The 25,633-nt window shown below is 39.5% G+C and overlaps 2 protein-coding genes across 5 annotated transcripts in view; both read left to right on the top strand.

Moving 5' to 3' along the window:
• The window catches only part of LOC109081380 (mastermind-like protein 1), a 31,384-nt gene extending 16,733 nt beyond the window's left edge, over positions 1 to 14,651 (top strand). Inside the window, exons 2-5 of the mRNA XM_042769684.1 lie at positions 3,705 to 5,084; positions 9,293 to 9,477; positions 9,793 to 9,983; positions 11,929 to 14,651. Coding sequence (XP_042625618.1) covers positions 3,705 to 5,084; positions 9,293 to 9,477; positions 9,793 to 9,983; positions 11,929 to 12,980 — 2,808 coding nt within the window. The 3' untranslated portion in view covers positions 12,981 to 14,651. The remainder of the gene's footprint in view (positions 1 to 3,704; positions 5,085 to 9,292; positions 9,478 to 9,792; positions 9,984 to 11,928) is intronic.
• A 218-nt stretch (positions 14,652 to 14,869) lies between these two features.
• On the top strand, positions 14,870 to 17,592 carry LOC109081382 (leukotriene C4 synthase-like). Of its 4 annotated transcripts, XM_019096368.2 has the most exons (6): positions 14,870 to 15,199; positions 15,311 to 15,444; positions 15,796 to 15,895; positions 16,020 to 16,090; positions 16,750 to 16,831; positions 16,906 to 17,592. In XM_019096368.2, the coding sequence occupies exons 2-6, from the start codon at positions 15,396 to 15,398 to the stop codon at positions 17,054 to 17,056; spliced, it is 453 nt and encodes a 150-aa protein (XP_018951913.1). In that variant the 5' UTR covers positions 14,870 to 15,199; positions 15,311 to 15,395; the 3' UTR covers positions 17,057 to 17,592. The 4 variants fall into 4 exon arrangements, with proteins under 4 accessions (XP_018951913.1, XP_018951912.1, XP_042625623.1 ...); XM_019096367.2 differs by lacking the exon at positions 15,311 to 15,444; XM_042769688.1 differs by lacking the exon at positions 14,870 to 15,199 and having other exon boundaries at positions 15,209 to 15,444.
• The last annotated feature ends 8,041 nt before the right edge of the window (positions 17,593 to 25,633 follow it).

Genomic DNA, 25,633 nt, shown 5'->3' on the forward strand with positions numbered 1-25,633 from the left:
GGGTCGTCCATTGTAGCAGGCAGGGCATCAAAGGCGATCTGAGCTTGGCGCTGTGCATGGCCAGGAATTTGGCACACTCACGCACCCCTCCATGGTCTGTGTGCTGACTCTTTTGTTGTGGGATAAGCGTTCATACACATGGTAATTAGACTCATGTGGCTGAAGCCTGGGGTGGAGGTGCTTGTGAGCGGGGGAGGCACAAAGATGGAGGGAAAGTAAGAGTGCAAGAGATTAAGAGACGTATGTCAGTTAAAAAAAATAGCTTTGGGAAGAGTTTTAAGCATGTTTGAAAGAAAGGCCTTTTTCGTGGGTGTGCCGCCCAAGTGAGGTTGTCTCAGAAAAAGCGACTGTAGCTGATACAGAGACCAGTTTTTCAGGTTCAGAAACTCTGCAGTGTGCTGCTGCTGCGGTTGGGAGGGGAGTTCACTTCAGACGGGACGCATGCCTTCACTCATGGCTTCACACAACAGCTCATGTCTGTACGAATGGGTCGAAACCTGCTCATTTTCAACCCTCATTTTGTTCCTATTAAACAGCACACACTTTGAAATAAATATTTTGGCTTCCCATCATGCACCAGCCCCCCAAAACTCTGTGACAAAAAGAAGGGGAGCTTCAGTTCCTGTGACATGGCATTTGTGTGCTCAGAGTAGCCATAAATTAGTTGTGGTTAACATTATAGTTCCAAATTGTGTGGTGTAATTACACGATCACATTTAAATTGATTGAAGTGTCATGAAAGCCCTCTGGTTTGGCACTGGTCGTTCACACCTAAGACTCTGGGAATGTGGAGCGTAGGAAGAGAGGAGAAAACAACCAATAAGACACAGACCTACAACACACTCATTATACAGAGTAATAAATATTAAAATGTAAGTGGAGCAATAAAAAAAAATGTTGGGGTTCTTTGCTGTATTTTAAAAATATAGCCCTGTGACAAACTTCAAAGTGTCTTCACATTGTGAAAAAAAACAAAATCTTCTGATTTATTGGTCTGTATGAAAAATGAGGAAGAATATTTTATATTTTTTATAAAATCTACGTCACATTTACGAGCACTAGTATCTGAGGAAATGACATGCATCAGTTTAAAGCAGGAAGAATAAAGGTATAATTACTATTCATTTCATTCTTAAGCAAACTGCTGTGCCAGTGCCATTTTTTACATTTCATTTGAAAAAAATGAAAGAATTAAATGTGTGCAAACATGTTTAGACCATTACAGTAGATGAAATATGTCCACGAAAACTTGAAATACATTTGGTCCGGTCCGGATATGAACTGTGAACAGCACTGCGAGAGTTGATAAATTCATTGTGCGAATGAGACATATTTGGTAGCCAGACTCTCTCTGACCACGTTCACAGGGAAACACAAAACCTTTGACCCATATGTCCCTGAACAACAACAAAAGATGACAGAGTTGAAACATTTAAATTATGCACTGTAATGTTATCTCATGCATAATGCAGTGCATTGATTGGATAAAACGTTCCATCTCATGAATAATGTGGAGAAATGCTCAGAAACTGATGCGCAGACTAGGGCTGGGTGGTATGACGGTGTATATCGTTACCGTGGTATAAAATAATTTTTTATTTTTTATTTTTTATTTTTTTTTTTTCTTGTGTTTACTGCAACATGAAAATAAGTGGGTGTGGTTGACACATTTAATGTGTAGGGGCAAGCGGTTGCCATGGTAATGAACAACCTGCTAGTTAAAGCGAATATACATTATCCTGTATCTATGACTAAATATTGAGAATGCAACAGCGTGTATTCTATAACTCAAAACGATCAGACGCCGATCAGAAACCGCCAATAATAACCTCCTGTGATTGGATACTCTCAAATGAACGCATCACATTTTAAAGCTGCAGAAGACACGCGTGTCAGTCGTCACCGGGCTGGAGTCAAATAATGACGTGGTTATGAGGTGTGTGTAATTTAAACCACTAAGTCAGCACTAACAGTAGTTGATGTTCAGTTTGCATACTGTTGCACTCCTTTTAATCCCTACTGTCTAGCGCACGCACAGAGGAAAACAAGCCCCATAAAACGCAGTATAATAAGCGGATACCAAGGAACAAATTTAAACAATATAACTAGTATTAATGGTATCCTAAAAAATTAAAAGGAAGTTACTGTAACTTATTATGAATAGAATATTTCAATATTATAAATTGAAGTATGACAATAACATGAGATTTAAAAATAATTCAGAAACAACTTATTTAAAGTTTAATTGCACCTACATGTTGCATTTAATTATTATGTAAAGCCCTTTTTGTCGATTTTCATAACTACATATAAAAATAACTATATCAAAATATATCCTTACTGAGAAATAATATTCGTCAGACCGTGACACAGAATTGTGGTCAACTCCTGTAAATTTACAGTTACTAAATAATGTGTAAATTATTATTTAGTGTATTAATGTGTAAACAACCACATGCGGTACATAAGTTGTTGTTAAACACTATATGCAAGCCTAAAGGTTTCTGATTGGAGAGCAGTGGCCCTTTATTTTTAAGAGTGTGTTTCATGGGTTGATTCATTCTTCCTGTTAAAGTGAATCGTTGTAAAGCAAGTTCTTGATTACGGTTAATGTATGTAGAAACTACTGCTTTCTTGGTCTACACATTTCTCCTTTTAGTTAAAAATATTACACATCTTTTAACAACATTGTTGGTATGTTTATTAGGATATGTAATTCAAAAAGTCCAGGATTTCTGAACATCAGAGTGGGAGTCTCGTTAATTCTCGTAATTCAGTTTCATATGAGTAATGAATAATAAACCAGCCCAAAGCATATCAACATCATTGCTCCGTACTCATTTTCCAGCTGATTATCTAAAGTTTGATATGCATTTGCTAGTGTATGATTGTTTTATTTTGTAATTTGCATGGAGTACAGTAAAATGGGACCAACATCTTTGCAGGGTAAGAAATGGAAAGAAAAGTTTGTTTTGAGGGTAGCTGACAAAATTCTTGAATTTTTACAAATATTCACACATTCAGTTATATACATGTCACACTGCAGGCCCATTTAAATGACAAAAGGTGGTTTATAATTAGTCACACCACCTAAAATTTCCACCATAACTTAAGAATTCATATACATTTTAACAAAAAACCTAGATGTTGATTAAAGTTCAAGTACCGATGCATAACGAAAACTGCTCAGTTTGCATCTCATGTACAACTACGTAACAAATATTTGACCATGGAGCACAAAACCAGTCATACTGGTCATTTTTATAAAATGGAGATTTATACATCAATGGAAAGCTTATTTATTCAGCTTTCAGATGATGTATGGTTTGTTCGGATAGAACAATATTTGGCTGAGATACAACTTTTTGAAAATCTGAGGGTGCAAAAAAATCGAAATATTGAGAAAATCAACTTTAAAGTTGTCCAAATGAACTCCTTAGCAATGCATATTACTAATGATGATACATTTGATATATTTACGGTAGGAAATTGACAAAAAAAATCTTCATGGAACATGATCTTTACTTAATATCCTAATGATTTTTGGCATAAAAGAAAAATTGATAATTTTGACCCATACAATGTATTCAGCAAATTTACCCATGATACTTATGACTTGTTTTGTGCTCTAGGGTCACATATGAATTAAAAACCTACATGTACTGCTCGTTAAATGTTCATTTTGTTGTATCTTCTATGTGCAGTTACAGGAGACTGTCAAGAGGAAGTTGGAGAATGCTGGTTCTCCCCTCGGCCGTGACCAGGTCAACGGTTTCACCGATGGCTACCCGCCCAATAAAAAAGCCTGTGTTGAGGATGCATTGGGGGGTCTTAATGGGGTCTCAAATGGCATAGTGCCTCCTCGCTCACCTATGGACTCCAAACATAACGTGAGTACCGATGCCATGATGGCCAATGGGAACCACAGAGCGGTTGGTGCAGAGCACAATGGAACGAGTCTAACTGATAGCGGTGCATCACATGGCACAGAGTCCGATTTTCTCCTGAAAGAAATGAAGCAGGAGCCGGTGGACGATATCTTGCCCTGCATACTGCCTGGGGGAGGTGGGAATGGAAACCACAACCTCTTCCCTGACCTCAACCTCAACGATCAGGACTGGAGTGAGATCATGGAGGAGTTCAACCGCTCCGTACCCTACGAAGACATCCAGGAGCTCTTCAGTGACAGTTTTGGAGATCGCAAGGACCCCGAGCTCACGTCCGCCGGTGCAGCTCAGAGCTTGATGCCGCCAGATCTGGTCAGCGTGAAGACTGAATTTTCCCCCGCTACGGCTCCCTCTGCCTTCGATCAGGACTCTTGCAATGGTTCACCTCAGGTGAGACCCACCTCGTCTGGGCCTCCGCTTCACACCAACTCCCCTGCAACGGCTCCGGCCACATCGCCGGCCCTGCAGCAGCAGCCCATCCAGCCCACCAGAATCACGCGAAATCACCTGCTGCCCGCTCCACCCAAAGACCTGTCCCCCGCACAGCAACTGCAGCAGTTAGCAGTACGTGAGCAGCAGAGGGCAATATTACAAAGCCAACAGCAGCAGCACGTGGTTCAGAAGCCGCCACAGCAAAAACCGCAGCAACAGCAAGCAGCGAAATTCCACCAGCAGCCCAACCCCTCAACATCTTGGCCCCAAAATGCTCCCACCCAAAGTCAAATGGGCGGAACCTTTGGCCTTGAGAAGTCCACCAGCCCTTCTTTGTACCCGCAAGACTTCCCCAACCCCAAGACCCTGCTCATGCCCAACAAGGGTTCTCCCAAAGCAGGCGCTCCAGCCGGGTACATGCAGCCTGGTGGGCACGCCAACATGTTAAGTCACCCAGCCGCGCCCACGGGGCCCCTCAGCCACCCACCCAACCCAGGAGCCCAGGCGGCCATGTTGAACTACAGTAACACTAAACCCCTATCCCATTATGAGGCTGGAGCACCAGGTGCACCCAGAGGCCCTCCGGCCGCACAGAACCAGAACAAACAGAGCCAGGCCATCCTGAACCTGATGCGACAACAGCAGATGCAGAAGCAGAGGCCGACCAGCATGAACTTCAGACCAGTACACCACCAGCATGCTGCGGTAAGACAACCTTCTCACTGCACTAATCACATCTGTTGCTAACAAGGGTTTTTGTTCACCCAAAAATGAAAATTGTCATGTACTCACCCCTTTTTCCAAACCCATAAGACTTTGGTTAAACTTCAAAACACAGATTTTATGTATGGGTGTTTATATGTGCATATATGATGAACTGATTTAATTAAGACTTTTATTTTACACATAAACACATATTCATACAGCACATCACGTTTGGTGAACAGGGAAGCTTTTACATGCACTTCAAGCTACAGCAAACCTCATTGGTTCTTGTGCATGTTTGAATCTTCATTTAACATATTTTTACCATATATTACCACACTTACCATAACTTAAATTAACTTTTAGTTTCACTGAAATATATTAATTTATGTTTCGAAGATTACCCAAAGTCTTACAGGTTTGGAATGACAGCAGGGTATGTAAATGACAGAATTTTCATTTTTGGATGGAGTGCTAACATGTTTGTTTTTTGAAACATTAAATATTTGTAGAGGGAGGGGGGATGTAGTTAGTATTCCAAATTAAAAATTCATAAAACAAAAAACTTTATACAGACTTTAACAACTTCACTATGTATTTATATATTAAATAATATAAAATGAAATATCATATTCGTTTTTATAAAGTACTTTATACTACAAAACTAATCTGTAGTTGTAACTACATGTATGCTGAAGAATCAATATGTCACTGTCACCCAAAAATTTAAATTGTCAACATTTACTCGCCCTCAAGTTGTTCCAAAACCGTATGAATTTGGTTCTCCTGCTAAACACAAACTGCAGTGGCTTCAAAGCATTTGGACACATGAAAATGTCTTATGTTATGTCATTGCATTACATAAAATATGAAAACAGTGATGACAAGATCTTTCTGCATCACCGCATTGGAAATGAGGTGCTCAAAATTAGACTAAAGGGAAGAGATTATCAATGTTTTTATCAGATTCTGGAAAGAAAATTTTCATTTTCATTTGCACAGTGTGAAAATGTAGAAGTTGTAGTAAAGTGATTAATCCATCTTAGAAGATTCAAGATAGTTGTTCAGTGATGTGCTTGACAGTCAAGTCAAACAAACAGCTTGTATTTCTCTTAATTTGTGACATGTACAAAGAGTGTGATCAGCACAGCTTTATAAGGGAATAGATCTAACAGCCACTTCAAGCAGACAGAGACCGCAAAAAAATAAAAATAAAACACCCCCTTCTAGGAACCAAATAACTTACTCCTCATCCGCTAACCTTGAAGATGTTATTGGCATCAGGGAGTGTTTCTTTCTGCAAGAGGGTTTGAAGAAATGAATATAACTACCCTCAGCACAGAATTATGCAATGAGGCATTTGGTAAGACATATCCATATAAAAGGAAAAACATATGCAGATATTTACATTTACATTAAATGCAGATATTTAGTTTTTTCATTTAAATTTAAGATATTTACTATAATTCTTAGATTATTATTCAGTGAACACTTCAACAGGGAGGAGATCATTTATTATATTTGTTATTTTAATAAAAATAATTAAAACATTTAAAAACAATGTCTATGGATAAGTCATGTATAATAAACACTACAATAATATATGAATAGTCAATTTTGATTTTAATGGTGACCAACAGTCATGACTAAATCATTACAACATTCACAGTCGGCAGTAAAATAATATAAAACATAATATAAAAACACACTGAGTATATTATCCAGCTCGAGGGGTTTTTATCCCGTCGGCCCGTGTATGTGTGTCTGGCAGTGGGCCTCATGCGCCCCGGGGTTGAACAGTTTGTCTGGGTCAGGCAGCTGGTTGCTAAGGAGCAGAGAGCAGACAGCCATTCACACACACACACACACACACACACACACACACACACACACACACACACACACACACACACACACACACACTGCGGTGGGGGCTGGGATGGGCTGCCAGAGACGGGTCAACAGAGAAAAGGACAGGCAGAGCCAGAGAGGGAGGGAGAAAGTGATGGAGGGAGAGGAGGGGGCAACAAAGCCGTCTTTCATGCGTGTTGCCTGCCCACCCGACCGCCCCTGGCTTTCGTCCTGCGCCCCCCCCACCACTTTAATTCTTTCTGTTTAAATATAGCTGTTTAACCCATTTGGCTTTTACTTTTGATAGATATCAACTTTTTTTTTTGCATGGTTTATTGAATTGCTATTGTTAGAATCTCTATCCGCATCTCACTTTTCAGATAATGCTGTTTAGTGTCGTCATTGACCTCGAAATACCTCCGCGCTGAGTGTGTGTGTGTGAGAGCATGCAAGAGTGTGCTGGGTGTTTGTTGTGAAAGGGTGGCTGCCAGCGCTTCCATCTCTGATGTATTTTTAAACTATCTTCACCACTGTCTGTAGTCCAGAGGCGCGGAGGAAGCTCTTTGCCTCACGATCAGGTCGGATCAGAAAGGAGAAGTGCTGTTCAGCTGCTTTGATGCTTGAATTTTAATGGGAGTTACAAAGCAGTGAGATTTGAAGCATTCAGCTGGTGTGGATTGCATTAATTATACTGTAGGAGGGGGAGTCCCACAAAACCTGCCAAGAATGTGTCCTAGTTATACCTAACCACAAAATCAGAAGGAAGAAATAAGACATTATACTTGGAGAAAATAAAGCCTAATTTTAGAACCATTAATATTTGCTACCCAAATTCTGATTCTTTCAGTGCCATATTAACGATTATATCAAGGTAATTTTCTTTATATACTTATGTAAGAAATATATAACTATATATATCAAAGCTGAATTTTCATCAGCCATTACTACAGTCTTCAGTGTCACATGATTTTGATTAAATTTAGTATTTCCTGAGTATAAGATTTTTTTTGTTGTTGTTACGTCATCAGTTGACACGTACTCCCCCCCCCCCCTCCCCTTAATTTAGATATAGCAATTTTATACTCTGATTTGAACGCTCTGTTGAAAGGAGTGTGACTGCTGTGAGACTTCAATGTAGCAGCCACTGCTATAATTGTCTACAATCTTTTCATATGAAATAAGAATTACATGAGGAGCTCTGAGCACGGATAGTTATGTTATCGCATTACTGTCAGATCCATATTTTGCAGTAAAATCTGTTTGCAAAGCCTGCACAGAAACTGTGACTGATTTACCAATGAATCCACAGTGAAATGTAATGAACAAACAAATAATGCTCTACTGGGACATCCACGTAGTTAAATAATCACTTTCCTAGCATCAGTATCCAGTGATGGCAGTGATCCTGTGTTGCTGTTCTCTCTTTCTCATCTCACTAACGCACCAGTGGGCGGGCCAAAGACACAATGTTGTAGAAGTAGGCATTGATCTGATTCTGCAGAGGTGGGCTTTCACTGCACTATGACATCATAATGTGAGAATATCTGAAATTATTCATTATTTTAGTAAAAGCTGTTTTTTGGACTAACAAGGAAGTTTTGAGGTCTGAAACTTCCAGGATGTTTTAATGACAAAATTTGATTTCTCAATTCATGACCCCTTTAAACCTTCTGCAATTTGTAGTGTTTACCAAGTCCTCTCTCGCTAGCCTGAGAAATGACCCTTTTTAAACACTCAAAAGCCAAGGCTATTAATATCAGAGCTTTACTCACTCTTGTCTTCGGTCAGACTTTGGATTTTCAGAACCAAATGGATCTGTGAAGACCTAGTTTACACTAGAAATGGGATGTAGTCACTTGCTCCCCGGTCACCTCCAAATATAGTTGTTAGGTGATTTAAGTGGTTTGGACCTGTATTTATCTCTAAACAAGAACTCTGTTTTTCTTCTCACAAATAAAGTTCAGCATGACAAGAGCTGCCTTTCTCTGCAGGTCAACACAAGTACCTTTTGAAGTGCTATGTGGCGACTCCTCATCTGCTCACCTTGAAGATAATATTGGCAGCAGTTTCTCTACTATAATGTTTGAATATAACTTCCCACAGCACAGAATGATGATAACAACTCAAATAAATAAAAACCAAATAAAAAAAAAAAAAAATTAAATAAATTGCTAAACAGTTGGTTACAAAGAAGAAGAAAATCAAGCGGATGTTAAAATGAATTAAATAAAGATGTGTGGTCCTCTCATTCTCCACAACTTGTACGAGAAAATAGCTTTTCGTGTCAAATCCGAAATGTTTTGTCTTCTGTAATTGCTAGTGTATAATAAGAGTCATTTCTCACTCTGTCTCTGCAGGATTCGGGGTCCTACCCCTCCGCAGCTCATGTTCCCGGCCCGGGCAACACTATGACACCACAGCAGAGCAGCAACAGCATCCCAGCTAACCATGGGAGCGCGGCCTACATGAAGCAGCAGCAGCAGATGCAGTTGATGAGTCAGCAGAAGCAGTTCCTCCAGAGACAGATGATGGCCGAACAGGTGCCAGTGTTCTTATTTTTGCTTTTCTTTTTTTTAAACTGTGGTTGCAAATATAGAATTCAGTTTTTATCGGCTGATGGTGATTCTATTTTACAGCTATTTCAAAAGTGGTTAATTTAAACCAAACTTAAAGTCAAAACTCTGTTTGTGTCTAAATCATCTCTAAAGTTTCATCCATCAGTTCTCTGAGTTGTCCTGTTTTAAAGGTCCACCTCCAGGGGGCAGCAGCCTCACAAGAATAACAATAAAATTTTGCCACTGTGTTGTTCCCCTTCACGACAGTATTTGAAGCAATAACTGAAGTGTGTTTGATTCAGGAGGCAGCGGCAGCAGCAGGAACAGCAGCTGCAGAGGCATCTGACCCGTCCACCGCCTCAGTACCAGGACCAACAGAACCCGCAGGCTCAGCAGAACCCATTCCAGCAGCAGCAGGTCTCTCAGTTCACTGGTGTGCCGCCCTGCCTGGCCCAGCAGCACTCCTCAGGCTTCAGCGAACACACCATCTCCGGTATTCACCTTTCTCTTCTTGATCATCAGTTGCTGCCTTTTACATCTGCTGCTTGTTAACTTGTTGCATCAGTAGGCACTCTTTTGTCCAGAATGCATTAGGACACACATAGGCGGATGCTAAAAATTAGACCTGACCACCTCCAACAATAATTTGAGTGATCAAGCAGTTTGGACCCAGTCTGGACTTGAGATTGGATCACAAGAGTCACATGTTAAACAGGTGTAAACGAGACCTTTTTCTGATTACGAGAAACGTTCAGTATGACATGAGCTTCCTGGCTCTGTAGGTCAACACAAGTAGCCCTTTGTTACAAAAGGTCCACAAACAAGTCCATCTGGTTTGCAAGTGTGTTTATTGATAGACTCATTTGAATGACAGGGACACAGTATGTTCAGTGTGTGGTGGTGATGTGCTGCCGTTACATACAGCATCTTTCATTCATCTGCGAGACTACTTTTAAAAGCTTACTTCATCTTAAAATTGTCATCATTTATTCACCCTCGTGTCATTCCAAACCTACAAGACTTTGTATTTTAAAGATGAATCGAGTGAATATGTTTTTAATCAAATCAAAAAAGAGGTAGATTCCTTTTAGGAAGATCCATAAAGATGCCATAAAAAGCGTATGCCTAGCCATAAACTAGGGGTTACTGCTATCAGTACCGAACGGTTCCTGGGCAAATTCCAAATGGAAGTGATCATCCTTATCCCCTTGGAGTGGGGACTTTGTAGTGAGCAGGGCACGTGCGTGCCATTAAGTAGTAGTTAGGAATGCACTTGGCAAAAGGAGCGACATAATTTCCTCATTATCTTCAGCTGGGATGTTCCCGTGACAACGCAGCACTTGTCCGTCAGCAGATTTTTTACTGTTTACTATCATAAATGTCTTTTTATTGTTGTTAGCATAACTGTTGCAAATAAACATACATTTTATGTTTTAAAAAGTTAAAATATGCTATATAATATATTAAAACTCATATATAAAACTTTTAAAAATATAAAATGTATATTGTTTTTATGTCTGTGTCCATCAGCGAATCTGCTGACGGACACGTGCTGCGTTGTCATGGGAACAACCCAGCTGAAGAGAATGAGGAAATTATGTCGCTCCTTTTGCCAAGTGCATTCCTAATGACTACTTAATGGCACGCACGTGCCCTGCTCACTCCAAAGTCCCCACTCCAAGGGGATAAAGATGATCACTTCCATTTGGAATTTGCCCGTGAACCGTCCAGTACCGATACTAGTACCGGCACAACCCTACCATAAACCTAACCCATGTGCTCTTTGTAGCTGCTGATCTTTGTTCATCACAAGACTGCTAGATTATGCCTTTATGACCTTTTTGGATCAAGGTTTTGCTTGGACTTTCGGTGGTGGTGTAGGAACCTCTCAAGTTTCATTAAAAGTATCTTAATTTGTGTTTCAAAGATTAATAAAAGTCTTTTTGGGTTTGGAACAGTAAGATGTTGAGGATCTGATGACAGGAGCATTTTGTGAAGCTGGTAAAATAAAATTGTGACGAATGAGTTTAGAAAGCTGTTTAAGTGTTGCCAGATCTTGAAAGAGAAACAAGCAGCCTTGTCTGAAAAACAAAGCCCGCAGTAAGCGACTCGACTCATCAAAAATGTTGTGTACTTGCTCGAGTGTAGAATGTTTCTGGTTTAGTTGAGAAGTATTGCTTAAAGTCTGCATTAAATAAAAATTCACCATATATATTGTACAAATCCATTTTTATTCTCACTGTGAACGATTCATTAAAAAAAAAAATAGTTTGACAGTAATTGTAAGCTTGCATTGCATAATATATATATACACATTACAATACTGAAGACGAGATCTTCTTCCATTTCACATTAATTTCATTGAAACAATTTTAAAAAACTTGCTAGATGGCAAATGGCCATGTTGTAATTGTTATTGTTTGGTTACTCTGTTTTAGGTGCATCTCAGTCAATAGGGAATGTCAACTCTCTCAGTGGCCCCACCCCTGGAACACAACGGATGTTCTCTCAGACACAAGGCATGATGGGATTGGGGGTGGGACAGAATACTGGCCCAACCACTGGTCCCCCTCCAACCGCCAGTCAAGCAGACATGAACCTCCCATCCTGTGCAGGCGGTCTCGACGTGCAACAAGTCATCTACGGCAACATGCCCATGCATCCCTCCCACCCCAACCAGCAGAGACCGTCAGTGTCCTCCATGTCTGCTGCTTACCGCCAAAATGTTCTGGCAGCCCAGCAACAAGCACACTTGAAAAACCAACCCAATGCTGCTATGTTGAAACAACAACAACAGCAGCAGCAGCCCCCCATTACCAACAACAGCATGCCCAATGCCATGGCTAATAACATGGGCTCCGCTATGCCCACCTCCATGCCAAACAGTATCCAGGGTGCCTTGCCTTCACAGGCCCAGTCATGGCAGCAACAGCAGCCCCAGCAGCATCCAGGTCTCCAACCTGGCTCTGCTAACGGAGGCATGCCAGCAGGTTTCCCCAACTCTGGCTTCCACATGCAGCCAAGATTGTCCAAACTTTCCAACAACACCCCGTTTCCCCAGAGTGGCATGGGAAACAGTGCAGCTGGTAGGACCCTGGCAGGAATGAATCCTGGACAGATGTTGCCCAACATGAACCAGCAACGGACCAATAACCCAGGCATGTCCCAGCAGCTGCCCCCTCCTGGCCAGCAGACGGTCCAGCAGGGGCAGCCACAAGCGCCGCCTCAAACTCAGCAGGTTTTGCCTGACTTGGGGCCCTTCAGTCAGCCACAAGCCGGACCCAACCGCACCACAGGACTTCAGTGCAGTCAGGCCTATCAGCTGAACAGGACAGCCAATCAGCAGCTCCAGTTTAGCTATAACGCCCAATCGGGAGGCAGCTTGTCCGGGTTTCCTGCCGAGACGGACCTGGTGGATTCTCTTTTAAAACATCCATTGACACAAGAGTGGATGGATGATCTAGACGAGCTGTTGGCCAGTCACCAGTGAGTGATGGCCATGGGCCAATAACAGCCAATGCTGGTGCCTTTGTTAGAGGAGAAAACACAAACGTCCACTTTTGGATGTTCTCGGAGATGGTGAAACTTTTCATATCACGATCAGATCTGCTGTGTTCTCTTTTGAGTATGTATATGGTGTATATAAAAACAGGTCAAGAAGAGCACAGAGCCTGTTTCACTGAAGTATTCTCTGGACTGGAAATTTCAAAGAGGGAAATGCTCTACTACTGAACCTGTGGCTCAGTAAAACCACTGAATTTTCTTATAAGTGTGCGCTCAAACACAAGTTGAGCCATTCACACGGTTGTGTTGCCTATGTGTTCGCTGTAGGCATGAGGAGAGTCTGTTCAACGTCAGGAGTGTCTTGACATGCTTCCACAGGCCTTAAATTTGCACTCTTGAAGATGCACAATATGTGGTTTACAGTAAAGCAGTAGTTAACCCAAAAATAAGCATATTTGAATCATTTACTAACCATGTAGGTCCAAGCCCATATGACTTTGCTTCACAAGGGATGTCCAGTAAAGCTCCTGGAGGGTCACCTTCCAGCAGAGTTTAACCCCAACCCAGATTTAACACCTGAACCAGCTAATCAATTCTACAGGATCCCTAGGAAATAGAGAAATGGGGAAATGCCGTTTGACATTTACCGTTGGCATAACGGTCAACATGGATCATGTGTGCCTTGATAAACACTCACATCATATCCTTGACATCACTGAATTGCAGTCATAGATGTACGGAGGTCAGTAACAAATGGTGGATACCATAGAAATTGAATAATAAAAAAATGATTACAAATTCCAAAATGGTTGTTTAATGGCAAACATGTTGATTCATATAGTAATAAGCTGCTCCTCACAAAAGCAGTTCATTCAGAGTACACACAGACATGCATTCAAAATCAAATGTGGACCGTGGCCCTCCAGAGCAAGATCAGACCTCTGCTTTTAGATGTTTATCAGAAAACTGACCGTGTATGTATTATCATTCTTCAGATTGTCTCATTTGTATGTTCCACTAAAGATGGAACGACATGAGGGAATAAAGGATGACAATTTTAGTTGAACTGTTACTTTAAGTTCCATGTGGTGTATGTTCATTGGTTAGTTTCTCATTGACTACATTTAGGAAGTAGATGCTTTTTGGTTTGTTTAATCAGGCCATGACCGCTTGAAAGAGTGTAGCTGAGACTTATAATGAGGAGGATGAACTGAACTCTACAGTGCTCCAGTGAAAGTAGGTTGCGTCATTACACTTTCATGTTACACTACACTAAGTTGCTTGTTGTTGTTGTTTTTTTTGTTTGTTTTTTCTGAAAAGCCCAGAGCTTCTGTGTTGGTGAGAGGGTTAATAGTCCTGTATGTTTTCTCCCTCTGGTGTCTGATGTTACATTGAGTCTGAACCGTGTTACAAACTCTCTCCATCTGAGATTCTGTGACAGGATTTCATGTATATTTATATATTTTTTTGTATGTATGCCGTTTCTATTGATCAGGAGAAGATAGATCTTATTTTTATATGTACATTGTTGCAAAATTTTGTATTTTATACTTTTTATTATTTTTCTCTGTCAAACAAGAGTATTGTGTAAATATAGTTCTCTAGAAACGGTCTTGTTTGGTGAGTTTATTTGGCATTTTATTAATGTCATCTTGGGTGGTTTGTGCATTAGCAACCTAGTTTTGATGTTAATGAGGTTCAGGAAAGCTTCAGATAATACTCTAATGCAGCACAGATGGACATGACACGTTCTGATAAAACGTAAACCCCTTTTAAAAAGCATCTTAACACACTATCCAGTGAAAAATGATTGACAAGTCATGGAATACAAAGATGACTGGCTTTTAATTAAGGAGAAATTTGTAAAATGAGTTATTGTTACACCAGATTTTTCATGAAACTGTAGAAAAAAAAAAGCATTAATATCTTTCAAAGGTAAATGGGCGGTGTTTCCCATTTACTTTTGTGAGTGCATGCATCACAGCATTATGTCCTGAAAAGTATTAATAGTAGTGATGTAATGTGGGTTATATTCATGTCCCGCCCACTCTAGTCGTGCTAATATAAGTGACTGAATAAAAACAGCCTGTGAGTGTGGTTTGACCAGAGATAGAGGATAGTGTCTGACCTCACTGTCCACAGGAATGATGCTGGAGGAGGTCGTGCTGTTAGCAGCCGTCACAGTGTTGGGATTGCTGGAGCAAGGTAATCACCACATGATTGTAGATGGTCAAGTCAATATTTGTTTTTACAGTCATATGCTTAGAGAAACAGATTATACTGTGCGATGAAAGGCGCCTGTGTCCTACATTACAGGTATTACAAATGTCGCTCGTGCTGTTCTCTGCAAGAATGGACAGTAATTGTAGCAGTGAGTGACAGCTGGACTTTAATCAAGAGAATGATCAGTAGAGTTGGCAAGACTTGCAAACACTGGCTGATAAAAATAGGTAATAATATTAGAGTTTTAGACTTGATCGAAACCAATGTTCCAATTGGATAAATTCGAAATAGCCTACGCTCTGAGATTTCCTATAATAGCCCACTACTCAGATTAACGCGTTTTAAAGTAATATATGTCTTGAAAATAGTTGGACCAATTCATTTTGTGCGGCTCTCACGCTGATTCTGTCATCATTTAGGGTACTCCCCTCCCGTCTTGCGTTAAAGAGGATAGATACAGATTTTAATGCAAAAGCAAACATTCAGATTAGAAAACGGGATATTTTGTAATGTGTGTTGGGAAATTCTTTAACTTCACAATCCGTCTGATGTGGTACATGTGTTTGGCGTCCTGTCAGCGTACTTCTCTCTGAAGGTGATCTACGCGCGGAGAAAGCACTCGGTCTCTCCTCCTGCCACCACCGGACCTCCGGAGTTTGAGAGGATCTTTCGAGCACAGTAAGTCAGGCGGAAAGCATCGCATTTATCATCCGTCAACTGAATAAAGACACTTGTGACTTCACTGAGAGGAATGTTGATCTCTACAGGCTTGGTCTCATTTGTCATATTCTTGCTTTGCCAGAGCAAACTGTTCTGAATATTTCCCAATATTCGTCTTCTCGCTTTGGCTGGCTGGAGTTTTCTTCAGTCAAGGTGAGTTTCCCTGAACTGAAAAAACAAGAAATAGCAGGTAGGCTGATGTCAGTTCAACTTTGTGCTCACAGAACATATTAATAAATCTTGCTTAAAATGCGACAACCCGACTTATAGTTTCTGTTATTAATAAGACTGGCTTGATGTGCTCACTGCACTCTGAAAATGCCTTGATTTATTTACAGAAAAATGTTAGGTTTGAAAGAATAAAAACGCTAAGATGTTCCTTCAGGCTGCTCTGTCTTGATGATTTTATAGAGGGGTTAAACCAGACAAGTCTTCAAAGGGGAACTTTCCCTTGTGAGAAGTGTATAAATAATATATAGGCCTTAAAAGTCCATCTAGATTAAAAGAGAAAAAAAGTTAATCTAACATGAACAGCGCTCACATTGGCTTTCACCATGACCTGATATCTCACACCTCAGATTTGCATGTAAACAAAAAAATATCCCTTGAAAATGTTTTATGTAAAACACTGCTGTTCTGCTGCAGTCGTGCTCTTCCCCGACAACTCCATTCAGATTTAAAGGAATAAAAGTAAGCTTAAACTGAGGTGGTGATCAATATTAGGTTAGGTCAAGCATCACTATTACTATTGGGTTTAGTGATCTGAACAAACCCCTCATCCAGAAAATGACATGATGAATTTCTTGCTCTAGCACTGGCAGTGTTCTTCGGGCTGATGTATCTTTATGGACGGTATCTGTACTTCCATGGCTATGCGGAGTCTGCTCAGGGCAGGTGAGTGATCCAGCACTGTAGTGATGTTCATGTTTGCCCAGTCGTGTTCCTCCCCTGTTACTGTCCGCTGGCAGACTGGAGCCGCTGTACTTCAGTGCAAAGATGCAGTGGGTGCTGATCGCTCTGGCCGGGCTGGGGGTCGTCTGCACCATCACACAGGCCTATCTGGGACTGGACCTGCTGCACTCCTTTAGTCATGTTCTGGGCCTGACCGAACACACATGAAAGCACAAGCGCTGGATGTCTGCAGGAGGCTGAGAAGAGGGAAAGCTTTAAAGGGCCTGAAACAATTTTTTATTTTTGGACAACAAAAATATGATTTTTTTTCTCCTCTAAAGAAAGAAGGTATTCATTTTGTCCATCAAATGGAAACATCTGCAATGCACTCGTGCAAAACAATCAGTTATTCAAATGGTTGCTTCAAATGTTGTTAAATAACTGTCTAGAAACCATTACTGTTAGTATTTCCAATTGTTAAAAAAAATTGTTTCCTTAATGTATTAATATGTTTATATTTCAACTAGAAGCCTTTAATTGATTTTTGTACTAGCAATGTCATTGCACATCTCTCAGGAGCAAATATGCATCTCTCAGGAGAATTCTGTCTTGGTTGCCAATATTTCTTTCCCCAAATGATGCATTAGATGCTTTTAACATTTAATCAGTTTCACTTTTTGAATAAATTTACCAAAACTCGACAGGAAACAATAAAAAAACAATAAAAAAAATGCTCACAAGTGATATTTACTGTGATATTTAGTCATTTTAGTATGTTTTCTCCATACATCACTCTCATGCTTTTTACTGACAGTGTTGCCCCATTGGTAAACAAGTACATTAACTTTAAAAGCCTTAGTTGGGGTAAAAATCAGTGTGGTGGAAATGACAACCAAGAGACACTTCTATTTTCGATTTTATAATGCTATATTTTCTGTTAACTGGTAATGTGTAAATGCATGCATTTCTAATTTATACACATTTATTCAAAATCTAGAATGATGTTTGACAGACTTTGTATAAAACATTTCAATTCAAAAGCATTCAATCTGTGTATAGTGTTTTGTATTTTTGGCCACAAGGAGGAGCTAGTACTGTGTTCATCAGTTTCAGTGAAGCCCGTCTGTGATTTCTCTCTCTGCCTCCCTCCCTACATTTCCAGTTGTTCTTATCTGACGAATATGCTGATGAAATGCTGAAACATATTTTCATTTTCCAGGACATTTTATCTGACCAAGAGCTGTAATAGTAAAAATTAATGCACTGGTGGCTTCGCTATTTTGAGCTGATAGGCACAGCTGTACTGTACTGGACATCTAATAAATGCAAAATGTAAACTTACAAAAGATTATCAACGGAGATTCAAGGAACCAACAACATTTGAAATATACAATGCCCCATTGATTACCAGTTACCTAGATTACGAATCAAGCTAGGGAAGAGGAGAAATGCAGAAAAGATTTTTATTTATTTTTTTCAATGTGTGTAAGTGAATTGGTTTAAGGGTTAAGTTAACAGAATGTATGCAAGATATTAAAGACCAGATAATCAGACATTTCCCATCTGTTAAATTCTGATGAAACAGAGATAATATTATTTGGACCACAACCTGTAAAAGCTCTCAAAATATAATTTGCATCTAGACAGTAGTGTTACTTTCTTCTCTGGGTTTTTTTTTTTTTTTTTTTTTTTTAGACAGCTACTTATCTTTTGAAAACCACATTTTGCATGTTATCAAAACAGCCTATTTCCATCTTAGAAACATTGCCAAGTTATGGAACAAGTCATTTATTTCTAATGCAGAACTACTTGAACTTATTAGTAGTTTAACTTGACAAATTACACTTAAAGAAGCCAACACACACTCTCCACAGAGGGGTTTGGTCAAGTCACCTTTATTTATATAGCGCTTTAAACAAAACAGATTGTGTCAAAACAACTGAACAACATTAATTAGGAAAACAGTGTCAGTAATGCAAAATGACAGTTAAAGGCAGTTCATCATTGAATTCAGTGATGTCATCATGCAGCTCAGTTCAGTTTAAATAGTATCTATGCAATCATTTGCAGTCAAGTCAACGATATCACTGTAAATGAAGTGTCCCCAACTAAGCAAGCCAGAGGCAGCACCGGCAAGAAACCAAAACTCCATCGGTGACAGAATGGAGAAAAAACCTTTGGAGAAACAAGGCTCAGACGGGGGGCCAGTTCTCCTCTGACCAGACGAAACCAGCAGTTCAATTCCTGGCTGCAGCAAAGTCAGATTGTGCAGAGGACTCAACTGGTTCCTGCGGTCTTGTCCCGGTGGTCGTCTGAGACAAGGTCTTTACAGGGGATCTGTCTCTGGGGCTCTAGTCCTGGTCTCCACTGTCTTTCAGGGCTGTAGAGGTCCTCTCTAGGTGCTAATCCACCATCTGGGCTGGATACATACTGGATCTGGTGGCTATGGTGACCTCGGGATAAGAGAGAAACAGACTAATATTAGCGTAGATGCCATTCTTCTAACGATGTAGCAAGTACATCGGGTGTTATGGGAAGTGTTCCCGGTTCCGGTTTAATGCAGCCTAAAAATCCTTTAACGGATTTGGATATTAGAAGTGTATTAGTATGTTATGTGTAAGCCAGGTTAAAGAGATGGGTCTTTAATCTAGCTTTAAACTGCAAGAGTGTGTCTACCTCCCGAACAATGTTAGGTAGGTTATTCCAGAGTTTAGGCGCTAAATAGGAAAAGGATCTGCCGCCCACAGTTGATTTTGATATTCTAGGTATTATCAAATTCCCAGAGTTTTGAGAACGCAGCAGACATGGAGGACTATAATATAACAAGAGCTTGTTCAAATACTGAGGTGCTCAACCATTCAGGGCTTTATAAGTAATAAGCAAGATTTTAAAAATCTATACAATGTTTAATAGGGAGCCAGTGCAGTGTTGACAGAACCGGGCTAATATGGTCATACTTCCTGGTTCTAGTAAGAACTCTAGCTGCTGCATTTTGGACGAGCTGGAGTTTGTTTATTAAGTGTGCAGAACAACCACCCAATAAAGCATTACAATAAACTTACCTTGATGTTATAAATGCATGGATTAACATTTCTGCATTTGACATTGAGAGCATAGGCCGTAATTTAGATATATTTTTGAGATGGAAAAATGCAGTTTTTTAAGGAAAGACTGCTATCAAATAGCACACCTAGGTTCCTAACTGATGACGAAGAATTGACAGAGCAGCCATCAAGTCTTAGAGAGCGTTCTAGGTTATTACAGTTTTTAGGTCCTATAATTAACACCTCTGTTTTTTTCAGAATTTACCAGTAAGAAATTACTCATCATTCAGTTTTCTATGTTGACTATGCATTCCATTAGGCCACGAAGAAATGTGGAGCTGAGTATTATCAGCATAACAGTGAAAGCTAACACTGTGTATCCTGGTGATATGTAAAGCGTGAAGAGTAACGGCCTTAGTACTGAGCCTTAAGGTACTCCATACTGCACTTGTGATCGATATGATACCTCTTCATTCACTGCTATGAATTGATGGCGGTCATATAAGTATGATTTAAACCATGCTAATGCACTTCCATTAATGCCAAAGTGTTCTAGTCTATGCAAAAGAATGTAGTGGTCAATAGTGTCGAACGCAGCACTAAGATCCAATAGCACTAATAGAGAAATACAACCACGATCAGATGATAAGAGCAGGTCATTTGTAACTCTAAGGAGAGCAGTCTCAGTACTATGATATGGTCTAAATCCTGACTGGAAATCCTCACAGATACTGTTTTTTCTCTAACAAGGAATATAATTGTGAGGATATTACCTTTTCTAGTATCTTTGACAGAAAAGGGAGATTCTAGATCGGTCTGTAATTAACTGGTTCTTTGTGGTCAAGTTGTGTTTTTTTGATGAGAGGCTTAATAACAGCCAGTTTGAAGGATTTTGGGACATACCCTAATAACAATGAGGAATTAATAATAGTCAGAAGAGGATCCATGACTTCTGGAAGCACCTCTTTTAGGAGCTTAGATGGAATAGGGTCTAACATACATGTTGTTGGTTTAGATGATTTAACAAGTTTTATACAATTCTTCCTCTCCTATAGTAGAGAATGAGTGGAACTGTTCCTCAGGGGATCTATAGTGCACTGTCTGATGTGATACTGTAGCTGACAGCTGCATGGTTACAATTTAGTGTAATTATTATCACTGTATTATTATTGTATTATTATCTCTTGGCTTTGTCTTATCAGCAACAGGATGCAGAGAGCAAAAGGTGTCATGTTGCCAATCGGTGACACTGAAAGCTGTCATTTCCTGTGGCTGTCCTCAGCTGCTGCCCAGTCCACCGGCCCAGTGTGGCCAAAGTGAGTGAACCCCAGTGTTCTTACATTAATGAAATACATCATTTTAAATTAATTGTAATTCATCTGAAACAAATCACTGAACATACTGCAGAGCTGTACACTAAAAAATGGCTTTGAAACCAAAATTCACAAATAATTACAAAGAAATGGCAAGTAAACAATCACTTTATTATTAACAAAATAATCCAATAATCTTGTATGTGCAATTTTGAAAAATCATTTTTAACAGTGTAGTGTACCGTGTGTGAGAACCAATAGGGTGATAATTTCAGGAGGCCCAGAGGAGCCATTCATACTTCATTGTCTCTCTCTTTCTCCCTCGCTTTCACTTGAACACACAGGTGCACGTTCTCCAGCTTCACACTGATTCCAACTGACCTGGCCGCTTGGAGAGGAAGTTGTGTTTTTGGCCAACAGGAAAAAAAACCATATGGGATTTTTGCTGCTTCCTGTTGCAGGAAACGCGTTCAAGGATGCAGAAAGTGGGGTGGGGGGGTGTCGGTCTGTGTGTTTGTGTGTGTGTGTGTGTGTGTGTGTGTGTGTGTGTGTGTGTGTGTGTGTGTGTGTGTCAGTGAAAGAGAATATTCATCTGTATTAAACCACAGACAGAGCAAAAAGTTTAACACTTATGTTAGTTTCTCTACAGCAAGTCGCTTTGTAGGCAGTAATAACCACATTTTTTTTATAAATTTTAATAAATAGTGACATTATAAATGCTTTATAAAAAAAATGCATTTATACTTTCTTGGAATCAAAATATTTGGTTAATTTAGATTTTAAAATGAATTAAGATTCATCTTATTTGATTCACAATTAATTTAATATCATGATGCAGAAAAAAAAACTTTAATGGGATTCTCGTCATTTTTCTTTCCACATATGTGGTCCTATGTAAAAAAAAAAAAAGACTTCAGTCTATGATGCAAAAAACAGTGTCTACAGCTTATTTATTAATGAGATATCAATAATGAATTGTTTAATTCCAATATTAGTTACATGTGAATCTCAATCTTGTGTGGACACCAGTTAATTACTTATTCATGAGTTTTAAACCTTACCAGTAAAAGTGCACTTTAATGAAAGATAGAAACTTTGAACCATTTATTTGTGAGTTATAAAGATTAATAACCTGTATAATAAAATAAACAGCCTGAACTCTCACTATATTAAATTTATTTTTGCAGCATCATGACATCATTCATAAAATGATTTTGATTTTATATAAGTATGAATATTTATTAAGCATTTATAACATGGGAGTTACAAGGATGCGCTGTTTTATTTCAAATCAAAGCTAAATACACGTAGAACCAGCGCATCCTTGTGGCGCAGATGATACAGAAGAGCATACACAGCATACGGTGATATGGACAGACACAGAGGAGACAGATGACAAAGGAATTGTTGAATAAAGTCATATAACCCAGATTGCACGTCTGATGGCAGATGGAGTATTCTTTTATGGACCCTTTTATAATACCTTTTATGGACCTTGACACTGTTATTTACTTGGCAGTCTATGAGACAGTCACAGGCCTCCCGGTTTTCATCCAAAATATCTTAAATTGTGTTCCGAAGACAGACAAAGCTTTTATGGGTTTGTAACAACATGGGGTAAGTGATTAATGACAAAATTTTCATTTTGGGATGGAGTATCCCTTTAACTGCAAAAGGCACATCAGGAAGAAAACGAAGAGCAGCATGGCTCTGAGTTTTCAGCTGTTCGTTGATCCAGCCGGACAGTGTGTGCAGCTTTTATCTCTCATCTGAGCTAATATCTGGAGTAAAACTGGTTTATTGTGGAACGTTGTGTCTGTGTGCAATCATTAAACATGCAGTTAACCCAGGGCTAGACTTGATATCAGGGAAATGCCCATTACTGAAACTCCAATACATCATCATAGTCTGTTTACTTTTTCAGCAACTTATCAGCGATGTTATGAAACATTACATCCATATTTATGTTCTCTGCACACAACAAATTACAGGAATGTGCATGTATTTGTGAAAGTGATGAATGCAGTGGATTGTGTGTAGCAGGCCTCTGGGCCATTGGCCTAAAACAGTGTTTTGAAATCAATTCTGATAGCTTTATTTATTTATTTTTTTAAGTCAGAAAATTATTTAACATCACTGAACCAAATTAAATACATTCATACCAAGAAAACTATTTTTATGGGTTAAATCAGGAAAAATATATCTATAACAGTAACAGTTCTTATACTGTGAATGTTTCATTTTCATGCTAGCTGTTGCCTTTGTCTTTTTATTTATTTAATTATCTTATTTATTTATTTATTTATTTTGCTTTTTACCACAATGATACATTTTTATTAGAAACAATTAAAGCTCCTCCGCAGGATGTTGTGTGGTCAAAATGTTTTTGAAAATGGCTTTTCAAGTGTTTTCTTTTCTCTTTAAACCAGCATAAACTTATTTGCTCTATCTTTTAATGCTCTCTTTGGTGATCGCGTATCCTGTCTTGCACCCTGCCCCTTCTATTAAAATGAACATCTAGGTCAGTAGTTCAGCTACATCCTGCCCTGAATCACACTCCACCTATAAAATTAAATCTCCCCATGCCACAATATCTCTGTTTATGGATCAGCTGACAGATTTGTCTCAAGGCTCTGTCCTCAGGATGAGGTCCAGATCGTTTTATCAGGTCTGAGTCGTGTCAGCTGTGGAGTGTTCAAGAGGCTGTGCTCTTGTCTCGACAGGCTCCTGAACACATAAAGTGTCAGTCTCTCTTCACCCTCAGAGAGGACGTGAAGGTCAGCAGCCGGTTGCAACAAACCCCTTAAGGCAATCTTAGTCATAACACACTTACCTTTATTATTTCAAGAGTTCATCTGCTTATATAATCTTCAAATTAAGGTAAATCAGGTTTGGCTTGTGGCAGACGATCTGAACCCAGAATTCGACAGTAGGCCTATTAGACAAATAAACCTCTCCCAAACATTTTTTTTTTAAAGAGTTTGTTGCAGTTGGGCACATGAGTGCTCACAGAACTCACCCTGATGATTATAAAGAGTGAAGTGAAGGTTAACTATATAAATTGAATTGTAAAGCAAGGCATTTTCATTTACATTCATTCTTTCATCACAAATGGTAGGCATTGACTTTTCCATAGTATGGAAGTCAACTGCTTGTTTACCAACATTCTTCAAAATATCTTCTTTTGTGTTCAGCAGAAGAAAGAAACTCATACAGGTTTGGAACAAGTGCACTCTCAGAAAAAAAGGTACAAAAGATGTCACTGGGGTGGTACATTTTCAAAAGGTACAAACACACACACACACACACACATAATTGATATAAATAATTAGGTACAAATATGTAACTTTTAGGTACTGTTATTTTGATATCCCCCTTTTCTTTTGCCCTCAAACTTTCAGACTCAAAAGGACTTGCTCCTGTCTTTTCTTTATCTCCAGTTCAGTCCTGCTAGACTGTCTCCCTCTGAAATGAGACTTAGTTCAACAGGTTCTGGGATTGTTGCTGTATGTCTTTTGTTGCTACAGTATATGTGGTGGGACAAAGTGCTTGACAGGAGAGCTTGTTTGTCAGATGGACACCGTTTGTTCAAAAATCCATCTGGAGATAAGAGGCTGTCGTCTGTCAGGAATGTGTTGTGAGATTGTTCGGCATTCCTTCCAGCCCTCAGATGAGACAAACTGACCTCAAGCCAGTGAAACTTCTGTTTACGTGCGCCTTCACCATTTCCTCTCCGTCTGCTGAAAACATCAACAAGCAGCAACAGTTCATCTCTGCCGGCTGCTTTACTATTGTTTAAACTGTACAATGATGTTTAGATCCCTCATCCTAACGTGATAAGGGAAGGTGGAGGTGGGGAAAAACCCAGGCACTGGGGTCAGTGTATATTCTGGCAAACTCTTTACCAATCACGTTTCGCAATCGGTAAAGCAGACTGTGGTACGCCACTACCAACCCGCGATGGGTAACTCGCAAAGCACAATGTTCCTTCCTGTTTTCCAGCACAATACCATAGAAAGTATGAGGTTTGAGAAGTAGAAGGCGGGGCAACAGTTAAAACATTTCAAAATTAAAGTTATTGCAAACAGATATTAATAGACAAGTTTCAGTCAAACATTTATGGTTTAAGCCAACAGCAAAACCCGGAGTTAAAGTAGAGTAGAAAACAATTATATTTGGAACATTAGAATATTGTATCCAATATGGGGTCACTACCATGTATTCATTCCGAGGCTCATGTTTAGGAATCACATAGTTATGTACAATAACAATATAGACCTACAATAAAACATGATATAAGAAAAGTCAGAGATGGTTTAAATGTTGCTTTGAAATAACGCTATCCACTTGTTTTGGTATGGTGGAAATTTTAAGTAGATCATTAATTATTAAATACATATACATTTAGTCATTTGCTTTTATGCAAAGCGACTTGCAAACGAGGACCA

This window comes from Cyprinus carpio, chromosome A14 (assembly GCF_018340385.1).
Source record: "Cyprinus carpio isolate SPL01 chromosome A14, ASM1834038v1, whole genome shotgun sequence".
NCBI classification, from domain to species: Eukaryota; Metazoa; Chordata; class Actinopteri; order Cypriniformes; family Cyprinidae; genus Cyprinus; species Cyprinus carpio.